The following is a 16,228-nucleotide window of genomic DNA, read 5'->3' as shown; positions in this document are numbered from 1 at the left end:
TGGAGGCCCTACTCCTGTTGTCGTGGCCCGCACTGCAGCACGTCAGTATAGACGTTCTGAAGGCTGGCAGCGGGCATGACGGGAAGTTTGGGGAGACTTGGGAGAGCAGAGGCTGGTTCTGAGTCCTAGGGGCGGCCATGGTAGCTGGTTGGGCTCAGCCTTCTCAGCAGGTGCATAAGTCAGTGAAGGTGAGAGCCAGTGCCTGGCTCCTCAGGTAGATGCTACGTGACTCCTGGCACATTGAATCTGTTTCCTGGGTGACCAGCTGGGCCAGGGAAGATGAGAGGACAGCGGTGTGACAGGAATGCAAGGGAGAGAGGCAGTGCTCTTTGCTGGCCGGCCCTTTGCATGTCACTGGTGTCCTCTGCCAACCCCTTTGGCTTGCTTGGCATTGTCCTCCTGCCCCACAGGGGCCTGGATCTCCCTAGCATCCATTTCTCCTTGCTGTCTGGGTGGGATCCCTGCTGATGGGCCTGTACCATTTTGTCTGAGACTTCCACATCTGCTAATGGCAAGAGGTGGCCAAATGTGAGGGCAGACAGACTGGTACGAGGCAACCCAGGACCCTGCCCTTGTATGTGCCAACATGCTGGTGACAGCAAATGGATGAGAGGGTGCAGAGGGGGGAAGAGCTCAAGATTCCATTTTGTCCGGGGCAGCATTTGGTCTAGGCAGGTTGCTTGCCCTTCCTGGCCACAGACCAAGGAGGCAGAGCCATTCCTGGTTCAAGGAGGCGTGTGACCGTAGGCTTCCTGAACAGGAAAGCACTGGCTCTCTACAGAAGGTGGGGCACACATGGTGCTCTGGGCACTGGCAGGGTGACGGGAAGTGATGGGCCTGTGCGTCCAGCTGGACAATGGACCAGGGACACTTTATCATCATACCCCAGCCCTCATCATCCCCAGTCTGTTTTCTGGGGAGGCCTGAGCAGGACATCAACAGGTTAGGGCCTCTCAAACTCTGAGGATGGCAGGTCTGGGAGGTAAAGGAGCTCAGACGCCCAAAGAAAAACTTGCAAGAATCCAGGGAAATATTCCCCTTTTGAGGAGTGCTCTAGCCTGAGCCCTGGTGACACAGGGACCCTGGGCTTTCTTCTTGGTGCCATCTGGTGGGCACTGTAGGGTAGGGGTGACCAGTCCACACTGTGGCTTCCACTTTGCCACTTGTGCACAGGCTAGTGCTGGCCACTGCTAGTTAGGTGAACTCTTAGGCCTCTCTCTGAGCAGGGCTGGGGTGGCTGGCCCGTAGTCCAGAAAGCTCTGGCTCTGACCTGGGCAGGCAGCTGCACCTTGAGCAGGGCTGAGCTGCTGCCAAGGGCCCAGGGGCTCCTAGTCAGCTGTGGGATGCAGGCTGGACCTCTGTGGGTGGGGACTGAGCTGAGGCTGTGGGTGTGGAGTGACGGGGGTGGGCCATGGCTGGAGGTGGCCCATGGGAAGGAAGCTGGGCAGGCAGCTGCACCTTGAGCAGGGCCAAGCTGCTGCCAAGGGCCCAGGGGCTCCTAGTCAGCTGTGGGATGCAGGCTGGACCTCTGTGGGTGTGGAGTGACCAGGGTGGGCCGTGGCTGGAGGTGGCCTGTGGGAAGGAAGCTGGGGCTGCAGGAGCCAGGCAGCGGGCTGGGCTGGCAGCTGATGAAGGCCTGAGCAGCTCGCAGTGCATGGCTGGCTGGTCCAACACCGAAACCTTCAAAGCATTTGCCTTCCTGGCAGGCCCGGAGCAGGGCTGTGGCTGGGCCGGGAGAGGCCTCTGTGCGCAGGGGAATAGAAGCCCCAGATCTGCATCCAGAGGCGATTTTCCCAGGCTCCTTCCTCCCACACAGCGGCTCCCTCCCTCAGTCCTGGAGCTGGATCAGGCCCTTCCAGCCAAGTCCTCATGGCTGCACAACTCAGCCCCAGGCTAGGCTGCTCTTGTCTAGGGGAGCAAAAACCAGGGCAGAACCCAGGACAGACAAAGGCTCATTCGCAGAAGCCCAAGTCCCCTCCCACCGAGGATGGCTCCCAGTCCAACAGCTGCCAGAGAGGCCACTGAGCTGGGAGGCCTGCAGGGGCCAGATTTCTATCTGAGCCCCTGGTCTGGTCTAACCCATCTCAGGGCAGAGGCTTCTAGGACTGGGGAAAAGAGAGCAAACTGGCAGGAAGGGCAAGCCACGGGAGGAAAGGTCACTGGTGACTACCCTTGAGTTTGGGTGAGGAGCCTGGAGTCCCCGGCCCAGCCCAACTCCCCCCAGCCTCCTTCACTCCACCTTTAGTTGGACTTGTCGACAGGAACAAAACGACTGGTCTGTCTCACTTTTTCACTTGCCCTCCCTCTGGAAGTGGTTTTAATGAGCAGAGAAATGGCTAAAAGGCCATAGGGAGTACCGCCTACATTAATTAGATCGCCTCCCTTTCCCAGTGGGACCTCAGCACCTGCCTCCCCTCCTGCTGCCCTATCCCCAGGGTCCTGGAGCATCCAGATGGAGCGAGGCAACGCCCTGGTGGTGCTACGCAGCCTGCTTTGGCCAGGCCTCACCTTCTTCCACGCCCCCCGCACCAGGAACTATGGCTACATCTACGTGGGCACTGGCGAGAAGAACCTGGACTTGCCCTTCATGCTGTAGGATGGGAGAGGCCGGACGGTCAGTATGCAGCGCATCAGGTGTTTCATAAATCTCAGTGTACTCGGCCTGTTGGCTCTGTCCTGCTTCCTCCCCCCCATTCCATCTGATCCCCAGGCTCTGAGCCAGGAAATCCATCTCTAAAGCAGGGGGCGAAAGGCCGGACAGTGTTGGTAAGAGAAGAGAATGATGGGTGTAGATGGCTGTGGGAGAAGGTGGCAGCCAGGGGCCCTCTGAGGAAGGCAGCTTTGTGGACTCAGGTGAGAGCTACATGTGGGCCAGGTAGTCCAACTCACCTCCTTGCAGCCCCCCAGACTAAAGAGTTGTCAACAGAGGATGGGACCCTGTTGCGTCCAGCTGCATTCAGTGGCCCACGGCATTGCTCCGTGTTCAGCAGCCAGCTGGGACTGTGCCCAGGCCCCAGGTACTTCGAAGCAGTGAGCACACACCTAGCAGGTCAGGTAAGCCCACAGGCCTGGTTATGACATTCCTTAGGGCAAAACTCTTGTCCGCCAGCCCCAAACTCATCATGACACCACAGTGGCTGCTGAGGGACCCAAGTGTCCTGTGGTTAGTCCCACTGTCCGCTGTGCCATTCATGTTGGAGGCCGGCCATCCTGGAGGGATGGGGCAACAGCACAGTTGTAGCTGAGGGCTCATAAGCTGGTCTAACTCCACAGTGAAGGGGTAGGAGCTCTGGTCAGGTCGGGAAGGCCTGTCCTCAATCAGTGATACAGCTTCAAAGGTGTTCTTGAGTAGGAGATGTTGTCCTTCAGGAGGGGTGACCCCACGGCCATGTGCACCTTGTTCCAGCGGTGACCTTTATTGTAGATGGGCTTGACAGAACGGGGAGACCAGCGGGTCAGGTAGCTGTGCGGGAGGACAGAGTGGCTGTGAGAGTTGGGAGCCCACCCTGGAACTGGGGTTGGGGTACTAACTCCTTCAACCAAGCCATGGTTGGCCACGTAAATCCTTTCACCACTTTTCCTTTCTTGAAGTGCAGGGGATTTTCCTGGGAGTAACGGCTGAGTGTCCTGTAAACACACGGGCTGGGCTCTTCTGCAAGCGTGTGTGGCCAGGGTCAGGCAGCACGGGGCCACGAGTTCCCTTGATCTGTAGTTGTCAGTGTTTGTGTGTTTGCAGGGAGAGGGTGGTGGAAGAGGCTGCTGGGAGAGCAGATCACTCCTCCCTGACCTCAGCTGTGGGGCGAGGAGAACTGATGTAAGGGGCCTGGAGGAACCCTTCCTCTTCCCCACTTGGCTCACTCTGCCACTCCAGCCCTCAGGGAATTCCCCAGAGCACCCCTAACTGGTGTCAGAACACTACCCCTCACCCAGCCCATGATGAGAACCAAGGGGTGAGAGCCTGTGGGTGCAGCCCTAGCCCAGGAAGGTTCTAGTAAGTAGAAGGGGGGTGGGAAAAGATGGCTGCTGCCCATGATCCTTTGACCTCCTTTGGGGATGGCCAGGGCCCTGATAGTTCCTGGAAAAGTGGCTCATACTGGCTGGGATTGGGATTTACTCTGTTCAGAGTGAAACCTGGATCCTTTCCAAAAAGGCCCATCCTTCATCGTGAAAGCTCAGCTATGACAAAGGCCAGGAACCCTCCCTTTGCCTCTACTCTAGGTTAGGGCTCGATCCAGCCGCCTTTGGAGACTCTCACATAAGCTTTTTAATTTAAAGGATTAATACCCTGAAAATTTGTAGATTAAAGAAAGGGTAAAAAAGATCACTGATTTATATATTTCAATGAGCTCGTTTGGACCTTGGTCTGCTGTCGGCCCTATGCACAGGGGCCGCTGTGAGGTGCTGGTCTGCACTCTGAGTGTGTGATGGGCCCTCTCCGTGTTCACGGGAGATGTCAATGCCCTTCCCCTTGGAATGGGCTGGCCCCGTGGGTAGTTTTCCCAATGACCAGTGGTGTTGGGATAATGGAAGAATGTAAGGTAAAAGGGAGGGAACGGCTACCGGCCCCTTCCAGTTTCTAGGTGGTAGGTGAAGAGAAGGGGGTATACTGGAGGCAGGCTCCCTATAAAGGGTACTCGCTGGGACTCAAGGACTCCTGAAGACCCCAAGGCTGACCAGTTCTCCAGAGTCAGTGCCCTAGAAGCACCTTGGTTTTCTAGGGACTAAGTGTCTTGCTTGCTTCCAGCACCGCTGGTGCTCTACGGGGAGCTGTTCTTTTCCCTGGGCCCAATGCCTATGCCATGGGGAGCACTGGCTGGCAGGGAGTGAGCAGGGGGCCTCTAGTCAGTGTTCTGAGAAGAACCAAGGCTCTTTCCTAAGCCAGCCTTTTGTACCTCTTGTACAGAGGCAGGGAGATCGGACATGGCAGGAAGACAAAGCATGGCTCTGCTGGGCTCGGCAGAGCCTGGGCAAATGCGTAGCAGCTCAAGGATCTCTGGAGGAAATCATAGAGCCCCTTGCTAGGGAATCAATTTCCTTTGGAGTTAGAATTCCCCCATCCCCCATGGCCTTTTGCAACCCCAAAACCCCCACACGTCATCAATCCTATGTCACGTTAAAGGACACCGGATGTACGGGAGGGAGCCTGGCTTAGCTTCAAAGGCCTGAGGGCAGGATGGATTGTGTCCTCAGGCCTGCTGTCTCCTAAAAAGTCTGAGAGGGGGGCAGGCTCATCCCCCAAATGGTCCCTAGCTGTTGAGAGACACAGAAAGTGGTTCGTATGCACTGCTCCCCCAAGATGCTGGCAGATGGCCCAGCGAGAATGAAGAAGGGGCAGGTGGAGGGTGCACAGGGCCAGGGTGCTGGCAAGGTCTCAGTGACGGTCCAGCTCTGGCCCAGCCTCCAGGATAGGGGAGACGGGGTACTAGGCGGTAACCCTGCATTCCTACGTCTTTGCACCCAGAGCTCAGCAATCTGGCCTCCCACCTGCCATGTCTGGGTTCTGTTGAGCATCAGCCTAGGTTTGCTGGGGGTTAACTGTTTTGCTTTGCTTCCATCAACTTTAGTGCCTGTGGAAAGCAGTTCCATATTCCTTACTCCAGCCTGGGACCACCAGTGGTACCCAGATGGGCTGCTGGAAGGGGAGAAGAAACCCCAGAATGATTTTATAGACTGGCTCTAGTCTCAGCAAGGGGATATTATAGACTAAGAGTATGTGAATGTGATGATGTCAAAAATATGGGAGGAAGGACTTGCAATAGAATAGTTACTTGACAATGAGGCAAGAATCTGTTCCTACTCTAGAGGGCCACCCTGCTTAGGCTGGAGGAAGACTGATTCCAGGATCCGAGGGCCTTTTTGTTGTCCTCTGTGAAACCTCGGGACTTTGAGATCACCATGTGCAGCTGTGTAGGCTGTTCACAGTACGACTCTAGGGAGCACCACTTGTTATCGACTCTGCATGGACGTCGCCCTGAAGTTGTACAGTGCCCAACATGCACAACTGTATACAGGGGACCTAATTTGGCAGGCCTTCTCATTTCTAAGGCCTGGTTCTGCCCTTTAATAACCTCAGTGCTGGAAAGAGATGAGATACTGAAAGTTTGTAGAAGTACTCTGACATCCCCATAGCAACCCAGTATGATGCCATAAACAGGGATTAACACATTCTAATGACCAATCGGCAGTCTTCTTACCCTCTGTGCCCCAGACCTAAGTGTCCCACAGGGCAGGGAAGAGGAACGAGGCCGAGGGCAGCAAGAGAGGTGACAGACTGCCACAGCGGAGAACCAGTGAGGGTAGGGTGCTCGCGCTGGATGGGAAAGGCACAGACAGGGGAAGCACAGAGCGAACGGCTTCCCCTGTGAAATCCAACGAGAACTGAGTGCCAGAGCGCTCAGGCTGGTGCAGCCAGGCTTGCTTACCGGTTTAGTCGGGGCTTGGTTTTTGGAACAAATCCTTCAGGAAGCCGAGGCCTGTGATTTGGGAACAGACCTGAGTGGAAGGAAGAGCATATTAGGGGCAGGTCTCTAGCTCTTAGGAGGCCAGAGTGAGTGGAGAAGTGGTACTGGAGGATGGGTATGACTAATGCTCTGGATAGCCACTTCCCTTTCGGGGGGGCTGGAACAGGAGCAGGTGGGTGGGGAGAGATGGTGCCTGCAGCCCTCTGCTCCTCTTAGTACCCTGGGGCCTTCTACCTGCTCGGTGGGCCATCTTCACACACTCCTCAATCTTGCGATGCTCTTCCTGACACAGGCCTGTGACCTTTCGGGGCAGCATGCCTCCGTGAGGCCGGATGAATTGACTGAGCAGCAAAACATCCTAATGGAAACCAAAAATAAAAGACATGAGGGGGCCAGGTGGTGGCACAGTGATAAAACACTGCAAGGCAGTGCTGAGGGCCAGAGGTGGATTGTGGCATAGGACCCACTGAAGGTGCAGTCTGTCTCTGTTGTTCATGGAATGAAATAAATAAATAAAAGATAGATATGAGGGCTAGCGAGCTTGCTTTTGATGCCCGGGAACTAGGGCCACAAGGTCTGTAGTGGGGACTATGGGATCCCAGATCTCCAAGAGGTTGATGTTTCTGTGAACCTACCTGAATCATGCCCTGCACCAGAGCTTTGCATACAGGTCTGTTATCTTTGCCCTAATGAAGTTTTTCTCAGCTTACTAAGATTTTCTTTCTTTCTCTCTTTTTTTTTTTTTTTGGAGAGATTTTCACTGTAGGGTGCGTGCGCTCGCCAGACAGACAGAGACATAGAGATAGAAAGCGAGAAATCACCCCCCAGGGGGGATGGTCACACCGCAATCCCTTCTCCTCCATTCTCCTCTCGGGATCTTGGGCACGCACGCACATGCGCCCAGCGTGAGTTTTAAGCCACCGGGTCCGGGATACAAACCGCGGTCGACTACGTGGGAGTCCAGCGACATAGCCATTACGCTAACTGCTGGTTCCCTTTCTTTCTCTTTTTAAGAGAGTTTTGCTATAGCATGCATATGCTCGCCAGAGAGACAGAGTGGGCACGCATGCACGCAGTGCCCAATGTATTTTAAGCTGCTGGGTCTGGGACTTAAACTGTGGTTGACTACATGGGAGTCCAGTGACATAACCGTTATGCCATCTGCTGGTCTGGCTTGCTAAGATTTTCTGTACCCCATTACCAACCTCAAAAGCCCCCAGCTCCTCCTAAGAGATAATCTTTTGGTAGGTTAGGTTAGAGAATAAAAACTCTTCAAAGAGATGCTACCAATCTTTCATGCTCTTGCAGTGTTTTTCTTGGTGACGAAATGTCTGTTGGGCTAGCCTCTCTGGGTAGAGAGGGCACATATCATTATTTCCATACAAGAGGGAAAACTTGTAAACCGTTTTATCCCCAAAGCCTAGATGTCCCAGGCCAGAGTAGATGCGATGGCCCCTTGTCCTCCTACATTCCCTCCGAAGTACTGGGCATGTGGGAGAAGTGCCCAGTGTTGGGATCTTCAACCCACGTCTTCTAAGCCCCATGACAGATGTGAGTGGGTCCTTGGGCTTCCCTGGATCATACACCCACCAGGCTGCTTGGGACAGGTCAAAGAAATGAGATAAATAGAGCCAGAATCAAGGTAAGAGATCATCTCTCTCCACTCCCAACTTCCACAGAAGGCCTGAAAGGGTTAAATAAAACTCAGCATCTCCCGCCCAAGGGTTTGGCATGACAGTCTTAGCAGTCATGTTTCACAGACCAACTTGCTGCCCTGGCAGGCGCCTCACTGTATAACCACAGATTTGTTTAATCACTGGACAGCTCCTGAGGGACCTAGGCCCTCCACTCCCACCCCTGTATGCTTCAGAATCTGATGAAAAGTACTTGGATTGGATTAATCCAGGGCTAATAAACTGGGCTCGTGGCCCCAGCCCCCACTGGGGACTGCCAAGGAAGCCGACAGCTCTGTGCAGCTCAGGATAACAGTGTTCTGAGTGGAAAGGGGTAAAAGGAAAACAACTTTAGCCTTTACCTCGGAGGGATTTGATTTCTTCTGCTGGACGGACAGAGCCAAGGACACTTCCTGGAAACGGCTGGTAGGAAGATTGCCCGCAGTTGCTGGGCAGGTGTGGAGTCCACTTTCTTACCAGCACTAACTGACATGTCACAAGAAGCTTAGGCTCTCTGACCTGCTTGTGGCCATCAGGAGAAGAGCCCCAGGGCAGGGAGAAAAGCCCCACCCCCCCCACCCCCAGAGTGGCCTGAAGCCAAGGCTCCCAGCCCAGGAGATTAGTTGGGTCATTCTGTTCAGATCCCATGGGCATGAGGCCCTCCTGTTCTTATCACCTGACCAGAATCTCTGCCCTTAGTCATCCCATTCCACAAAGGGGCATAGGGACAGCTTGCAGGTCAAACTGGCCTAGAGCCTGAATCACCTGAAACCCAAAAATAGGGTGCTTAATGTCACCAGTGAGAGCTCTGAAGAACAAGTGTGGATTTCTCCAGGGCTGCGTCCTTACCCTCCCATCTCTGCAGAGGATGAACAGAGCAGTGGTTAGGAACATGAGCTCTGCCTGGGCTTTGTATCCCTGGAGTTTGTATCCTAGATCTGATACTAGCTCAGTGAGCCAAGAGAAGCACGTTCATTAGCTTCTCCATGCCTCCAATGTCCTCACCTGTAAAATGAGGATGAAAAGTTCCTCCTGGGACCAGCAGGACCTGTGTGGTAGGTAGTTAAGGAGCTGGACTCCCACATTTGTGTCCCGGTGGCTTGAAAATCATGCCAGGTGTGTGTGCGTGCATGCCCAAAATCCCAGGAGGAAAATGGAGAAGGGATTGCAGTATGGTCATCCCCCAGGGATGTCTCACTAACCCTCTCTATATCTTTCTGGCAAGTGCACGTACCCTGTGGCCAAAACAAAACAAAACAAACAAAAAATTCCTCTTTCCTAGAGTTACTGCGAAAACGAAGTGAGTACCACATGTAAGTTCTCACAACTGTGCCAGACAGAGAGTAAGCACTCAGTATGTTCCCTACTGTGATTATTCACTGTTACCTTTTTCCCTGGAAACAACTCTCTGGAAGAGCTAGAGCCTTCAGTGTCCTGGTATCCCCAATGTGGAAGGAGACAAGTCATGTGTTCCCAGGTCACAGTGAGAACCAAGAACCTATTCAAACGTACCCTCATTTTTATAAAAAGAAAGCCAAACTCAGATCATGATTCCCAGTCCCTCAAGGACACAACACTTGCAAGGCTGGGTTACAGGGCCCTGGTGCTCTGAAACACAACGAGCCCATGAACCCAACTGGTGGCTCTCAACCCTGGCTGCCCATTAGAATCCTAAAAGCTTTTAAAAACTGCTTAGGCCCCACTCCCTGAGACTGTTTCAGCTGGTCTGAGGTGGAACTTGGGCATCATTTTTTAAGCTCCCAGGTGAGTCTAATGTGCAGAGTTGTGAGCCACTGGACAAAATGCTGCTGTCTCTGGTGGTGCTGTGAGATGCAGCAGGAGCTACAGGGGGTGGACACCGCGTTAACTAGGGAATCCACCCTCCAGGACACGCAGAGCTGTGTCTGCACGCAGACTCACCTCATAGTTATACTTGTGCTTCAGGTTCCAGCGGCAGATGGGGCACTGGCCTGAGGGGTTAGGGGGATCTGGACTCTCCTTAGGAGTCCCTGTGATACGGCCTTCGAGCTAGGAGACAGAGAAAGAGAGCTAGCGTGAGAGACCTGGCCAGTGTGGAGTCACTTATCTTTTTGTTTCTTCCCTGAGTGTGTGAGTGAGAGAGCAACAGGGTCTTGGTGCCACGGTCCACCCCTAGCCTTCAGCCAGCCCTGGATCATGGCTAAGTGCATGCCTGGTCGGACACAAGGAAATCTCTGGACTTGAACTGGGAACCTTCCCACACGGGACTGCCTCGCGGTGGGTCGTGTTTCAGTCCTATGCTATCTCTTGGTCCCACAGCCACTTAGAGTAAACCCCCAAATGACGGGAATGCCAGTGGGTGTCTATCTCCAGGGGTATTGTGGGAGTAGCTCCTCAGTCTCTCTGCCTGCACTGTGGCATATGTTCTGCAGCTGCTAGGTACTGAGCCTTGGGGCAGCTACAGGGATGTGGTCCACTGGCCTGCAGGGTAGTGAAAACTGAATTTAATACTGGTGGAAAGAGAGTGAGAAGGGTTTGCTCTAGTAACTGAGTATTACCTTTCCTTGCTTAAAAAATTAAACGAAATCACCAGAACTTCAGGCTTTCTCCCCCCCCTAGGAAAAAGTAATACATATACACATGGTAAAGTTGCCAATGGCACAGATATGTAGTGTCTAAAGGAAGGCCCCCTCCCATGCCACATGTCCTCCTCAAAGGAACTTACAGTTTCTAGCTTTATCTTACAGAGCTAAGGTCTACATCAATGGCTCTCAACCAGAGGTCATTTCGCTCCCCCAGAGGATGCCCTGCAATGCCTGGAGATATCTCTGATTGTCATGATCAGGGAAGGGGTACTCCTGGCATGTAGCAGGGATGTTGCCTACCATTCTACATGGCACAGGACAGCCCTCACAGAATTATATAGCCCCAGACACCTATAGTGCCCAGGCTGGACAGGCAGATATCTGTGCATAGCATACTGCCGCTTCTCTCATTCTCCAAACACACACACGCGCAGAGAGAGAGAGAGAGAGAGAGAGAGAAGGATACATTCCCATCTTGCTCTTTGCTCTATCATTTTAGATGCCACCTTTCCGACCCTGCTGGGGTCACAAGTAAAATGACCTCCCCATTGCTGCTGTATCCTGTGACATAGCCTTGGAATTACCGAGTGCAATAAGCCAACAAACTGGGAGTCAGCTCCGGTTGCGAGAGTTTAACAAGCCTTGCTGACTGAGGCCATGGACTCTGAACGTGAGGCTGGGACAGATCTGAGAGACTTTGGGAGGGAAGCACTACTCTACCTTCTAGGGGAGAACTGGCCAAAAGAAAAGGGGAGGCTGGCCCTACTGCCTAATGGTTAGAGGGGCTGAATCTCACACGGCCAGCTGTGCAGTGTGAGTCCCAACCTTGGGGTGCTATAAAACACGCCAGATATGCACAAAATCCACTGGGTGGAGAAATGAAGAAAAGGTTGTGGCATACTCATCCCCATTGGGGAATGCGTTTTACCTCCCTTTCTGTCTCTGGCAGGTACAAGTGCAAGTGCCCTCTGGCAACTTAAAAACTAAATAAATAAAAAGGAAAGGGGGTGGAAGTACTGCTTGGCGGTGCTACCCACCCTTCTGCCACAGCAGCTAACGTTTCCTGACTTCCCACTACATGCCTGGCTCTGTGCCAAGTACGGCTCACACATATCATCTCACTTAACCCCCCAGCCTAGTGAGGGACACATCTGATCTTATTTCATAGAGAAGAGATGAACACCCTAGTCAGCTATGGCAGTGCCTCCAGCACGGACTGGCTACTCCACCGCCCCAGGGCCTTCACAGGGCCACAGTGTTTCCAGTTCATTCTACAAATAGCAGATTCATGTCCCACATGAAAAAGACGATTTTTAAAAAAATGATATATATATAGAGAGACAAACAGACTGACAAACCCTGGATGGGTGTCATCACCCCATGATCCCCTTCCTCCAGCCCTCTAGCTCCACAGAGTCCTGGGTACTCGCATGTGTGCCTGATGAGTTTCCAGGCCTAATGGGGATCTGAACCCGTGGTCACCATGTGGCTTCTAGTCTTGGAGGGCCTTTGTGTTGCTGCTGCACCACAGAAGCGCCCTGAGAGTCACTTTTTACACTCAAAAGTAGGATGTCTGTCTCTCTTCCAGTGTGGCATTTACAGGGTGAATGCTCATTTTGCCTTTGGATCAGGAAACCAAAAAAGGTGCCCTAAGGAAATGGGGATGCCCTAAACAGATCTGTTTTAAGGCTAAGCAGTGGGAAGGCTGAGGGAGTATTCAGGGGAAGACCCGATGGACTCGTCCTGGGGATAAGACTGCCTTGGAGAATTGGGCTTGGCTGGCTGCCAGAGAACTAAATCCCTGGTTGACATGGAAGTTAGAAAGGCTTCTGGGAGCTCTGCAGAATGGCTGAGGATTTCTTGGAGGCATAGAAGGCCATGTGAAAACAACGTTGTCTTTTAAGGATTATAGGATAATCTAGGCCCCATGACTCTCCAAGGAAGGGAGGTGAGATGGGCCCAGTGAGCAAAAAGGGGGAGTGGGTAGATGAAGAATCGTTCCAGCTTTCCTACCAACAGACAAGCCAGGGCGCCAGCTAGGGAGGCCAGGGCCCAGAGAATGTCACCTTTTACATGTATCACTTAGGGAGTAGCTTAGTCATTCCAGGCAGAAAAGAAAGTATCTGAGGTTTAGGCTCCTGGCCCTGGGTCAGTTTACTCTGGCTCTCTAGACCCATAACACTGACTTAGTTTCCCCTTTGGGAAACTGATTTATCATCCATCAAAGAACACATCAGTAAAGGCCTCTGAGACCTTGGCATACAAAAGGCCACTTTAATCAAGCAGCAGATACCTCAGTTCAGGCATGGCGACTGTTCCTGATTAACCACACTACAGCACACGCTTGGGAAAATAGTAGACTGTGGGATTTATGGTCACCCTGGGAGCTGATCCTAGAGCCAGGAGTCAGTTTGGGCCTCCCTCCCTTCCTCAGAGGAGCAGCCAGGCAGCTCTGAGCGTTAAAGAGGTTGTAAGTGGCCAACTCGATGATACTTACTATAGTTGTCTTCCCTTCTTGGATCTCCACCACTGCAGAGATAAAGGGGAAAAATTGGGTCAGCCATTTAATAAGGAACACGGAGTTTCAAATAACAACTCAAATTCTACACAGCGGGAAAAAGGAGCTTTTAGTCTGCACTCTCCCACAGTCCCCACCTGGAACAGAAAGCATGCAGGGTTCCTTGTCCACCCCACCCCCCCGACCAGTGCCAAGGCCCTACACCCTCAAGGTGGGGCGGGAGCAAGCCTGGGATGCACAGATAGTATTTTCTCTCTGGGATTAATGGTCTCCATGCTGCTTTTGCCATGCTAAGCTGAGATTCATCTTGGTTCTGAGGGGAATTGGCAAGATCCTGCCCTACCCTACCCTATTCCGGCTAGCAGAAATGTCCTAAGAGCTGGGGAGGCAGCCGCATCTAAAAAGCCTTTAAAAGTACCCCTTGCATGTGTCTTTTCACAAGGCCAATCAAAAATGGCTTATGACTTTGAAGAGTTTGCAACCTAAGATACAGTGCTGGACTAATAGTTTCAGTGGCCTCATAGCAGATACGTGATGAACCCAGTTCACTCCTAATGCTTGTCTTGCACGTTTCCTGTTAAGTCTGTGAGTTAAATTCTTTGCTCCGCTCCTCTCCCTGCAGACTTGCATTGTGTTTACACTGGAGAGGAGTGAGGGAAGAGGTGTGAGTAAGGAGCCTGCAGATCCTGGGTCTGGCAGTATGCGGCGGCAAGTACTGCCACTCCAAACTGAGAGGGGCTCCCTCTTCGCCTATTAGGTCTTAGGCACCCAGGAAAGAATTCCACGGCAAGGCGGTCAGTTGTACGCATCTGTCGGGGTATAAGCATTTCCTATGTTACTTAACCAGGATGCAGAATGACAACTCCAACCATAATCAAAGGAAGAACCAATTTAATAGCTCCCTTTGGCAAATATAATCAAGTAGTTGTTGGAAAATCTCCCTTGTTCTCCCAGTTTCTTTAGAGAAAAGCCACAGCTGTTAGCGTAGGAACTGGTACATAGCGAATGCTCAATAAATGTTAGCTACTATTTTTAGGGAGCAAAATACTTGCCATAGTCCTCTTCTGACTGTTAATTACTGTAATGGAAAACTTGGACCCACATAGTAGCTGGGCTGCAAATTATCTGTCAAAATACTAAAACCATATTTTAGCAGCATCCTGGTTACCACCATTCAGTTTTACTCAGCTCTGGCCAAGGCCAGAAGTGGTACAGATTAGAAAGAGCTTACCTTTGAAAATCCAGTGAAATCTATGGACCTCCCCCTAGGGAAGTGTCCTTATAAATAATAAAGTGTACACACACACACACACCCCCAATAAAACATGGATTTCAAGGCTAGGCGCCTCCTACATACCTAAATAGTAAATACTTATCTCTTGGTGATGCCAATTAAATGCTTTTAGTATTTCTTTTTTGTATATATGTATTTCCTAAAGTTTTTGAAATAAACATGTGCTGCTTTTCTAATAAAAAGAGAAGGGACTATCTAAGGAAAAAGGCAATTCTAACTCAACCAGGGGCCCAGGGCAGCATCTGTGATCACTGAGCTCTGTGACTGACACCTAATTGGACACAGACTGCCTGGAATTGTTCCCCATTTGTTTTCTGGGCAAACCATTCATAAAGACTTATTACTCCAAAACAACCAACCTGAGAGCCCCTCAGAGTCCAACTCCAGACACACAAAGGAGTAACAATGACCAGAAAAGCCCTGAGGCTTTCTCCAGAGAACACTGTAGTCACTTATCAATTCAAAGACAGAAAATGCGTCACCCCACAAATGGATCTACTTGTACAGAACAGAGACCAACCCAAGAACAGGATGTGGGTGAGACTCAACCTGGTCCGCAGTCTACAAGCCAGCACAGGGGCAGAAGGAAGGTCACTGTGACGTGTGAATCTGCAGACACAATCTCCAAAGGCGGGTGGAGTGTGTGTCTAGAAAGAAGGCACACCCTCGGTCCAGTAGGGGTTCCAGGCACCCTGGAAACTTGCAAATTTGCAAAACCAAGCTGAGAGAGGGGCTAAGGGCAACCAAATCTGAGCAGTAACAAGTGCCGATAGTGGGAGTATTCTGAGAATCCCTATAGGAAACAAAAGGAGAGACACATTCTGGTACCATTTGAGTCAGCACAGGAACAATGCCCTGAAACTCAGAGTGGATAAACATGCGGTTCCCTTCTCTTCTTGGTGGAGGCACTTGGGTCTTCACCATGAGGTAAACAAGTCTAACAAAACACACATCACTCCCGGCAAGGAACCAAACCCTTAAGTCATCCCACTGGCCCAGGGAAAAGAGATCAAAGCCCATGGCAAGCTCTACTGTTCACAAGTGATCCACACAGAACTCTGAGCCAGTGAATCATCTTACTAGAAGCCAGTGGGTAAAACAATAGGCAGATGCTTATCTAATAGAGACAATTTGTCAGACCAGAAGGAATGACCGGAGAACTCACACAAGACTGATTAGGGTGGTGTCTTAGTGCACGGGAAGAAGGCCCGGCTGGAGCCTGCAAAGGCCCTTAGCAGGTTTTAAGCCTCTGAAAAGAGGAGATAGCAATCAGAATGGTATTGATTTTCAGTGTGCATACAAAAACATGTCAAAAACAAATAAAACCCGAGATCCATTCTGTCCCTGGCTGCCTCTCCATTCTACAGAAGTGAGGGTGGCTAAGAAAAACTGGACTAAGCGATTTAGGCACTAACAGAAAATGTGTTTAGATAAAGACTGAATCACTCTTATGTTTTGAGATATGGCAATTATCAAGTAAACTAACAAAAGAAGTTGTTTTCTAAACTATTGGGTTGTCAAAAAAGTCATGATGCATTTTTGCATAGAAAAACATATAAAAAATATGTCATGATTTTTCTGACAACCCAATAGTACTGAAGGACCACTATCAAGATAGGCACTTCTCTGAGACCAGCAGATGGTGTAATGGCTACGTCACTGGACTCCCATGTGGGCGACCACAGTTCGAGTCCTGGACCTGGTGGCTTAAACTCAAC

General features: G+C 51.7%; 2 protein-coding genes across 8 annotated transcripts in view; one reads left to right on the top strand and one right to left on the bottom strand.

The window, feature by feature from the left end:
- RSPH9 (radial spoke head component 9) overlaps positions 1 to 16,228 on the top strand; it is a 40,016-nt gene that overhangs the window by 19,510 nt on the left and 4,278 nt on the right. For 4 of the 5 annotated variants that reach the window (XM_006148510.2, XM_006148515.3, XM_006148514.3 and 1 more), the window contains one exon: positions 2,436 to 2,661. In XM_006148510.2, coding sequence (XP_006148572.1) covers positions 2,436 to 2,596 — 161 coding nt within the window. In that variant the 3' untranslated portion in view covers positions 2,597 to 2,661. Of the gene's footprint in view, positions 1 to 2,435; positions 2,662 to 16,228 lie in introns of those variants that run through there. The other variant, XM_006148511.3, reaches the window with a different exon arrangement.
- MRPS18A (mitochondrial ribosomal protein S18A) overlaps positions 3,050 to 16,228 on the bottom strand; it is a 20,168-nt gene continuing 6,989 nt past the window's right edge. Inside the window, exons 2-6 of one of the 3 annotated variants that reach the window (XM_006148518.2) lie at positions 13,196 to 13,227; positions 10,055 to 10,162; positions 6,696 to 6,819; positions 6,423 to 6,492; positions 3,050 to 3,463 (exon numbers count right to left, since the gene is read on the bottom strand). In XM_006148518.2, coding sequence (XP_006148580.1) covers positions 3,319 to 3,463; positions 6,423 to 6,492; positions 6,696 to 6,819; positions 10,055 to 10,162; positions 13,196 to 13,227 — 479 coding nt within the window. In that variant the 3' untranslated portion in view covers positions 3,050 to 3,318. Of the gene's footprint in view, positions 3,464 to 3,725; positions 3,793 to 6,422; positions 6,493 to 6,695; positions 6,820 to 10,054; positions 10,163 to 13,195; positions 13,228 to 16,228 lie in introns of those variants that run through there. The other 2 variants (XM_006148519.3, XM_027771889.1) reach the window with 2 other exon arrangements.

This window comes from Tupaia chinensis, unplaced genomic scaffold (assembly GCF_000334495.1).
Source record: "Tupaia chinensis unplaced genomic scaffold, TupChi_1.0 Scaffold000238_1, whole genome shotgun sequence".
In the NCBI taxonomy this organism is placed as follows: domain Eukaryota; kingdom Metazoa; phylum Chordata; class Mammalia; order Scandentia; family Tupaiidae; genus Tupaia; species Tupaia belangeri.
Note: the sequence above shows the minus strand (reverse complement) of the source record. Positions and strands in the feature narration are given on the sequence as shown.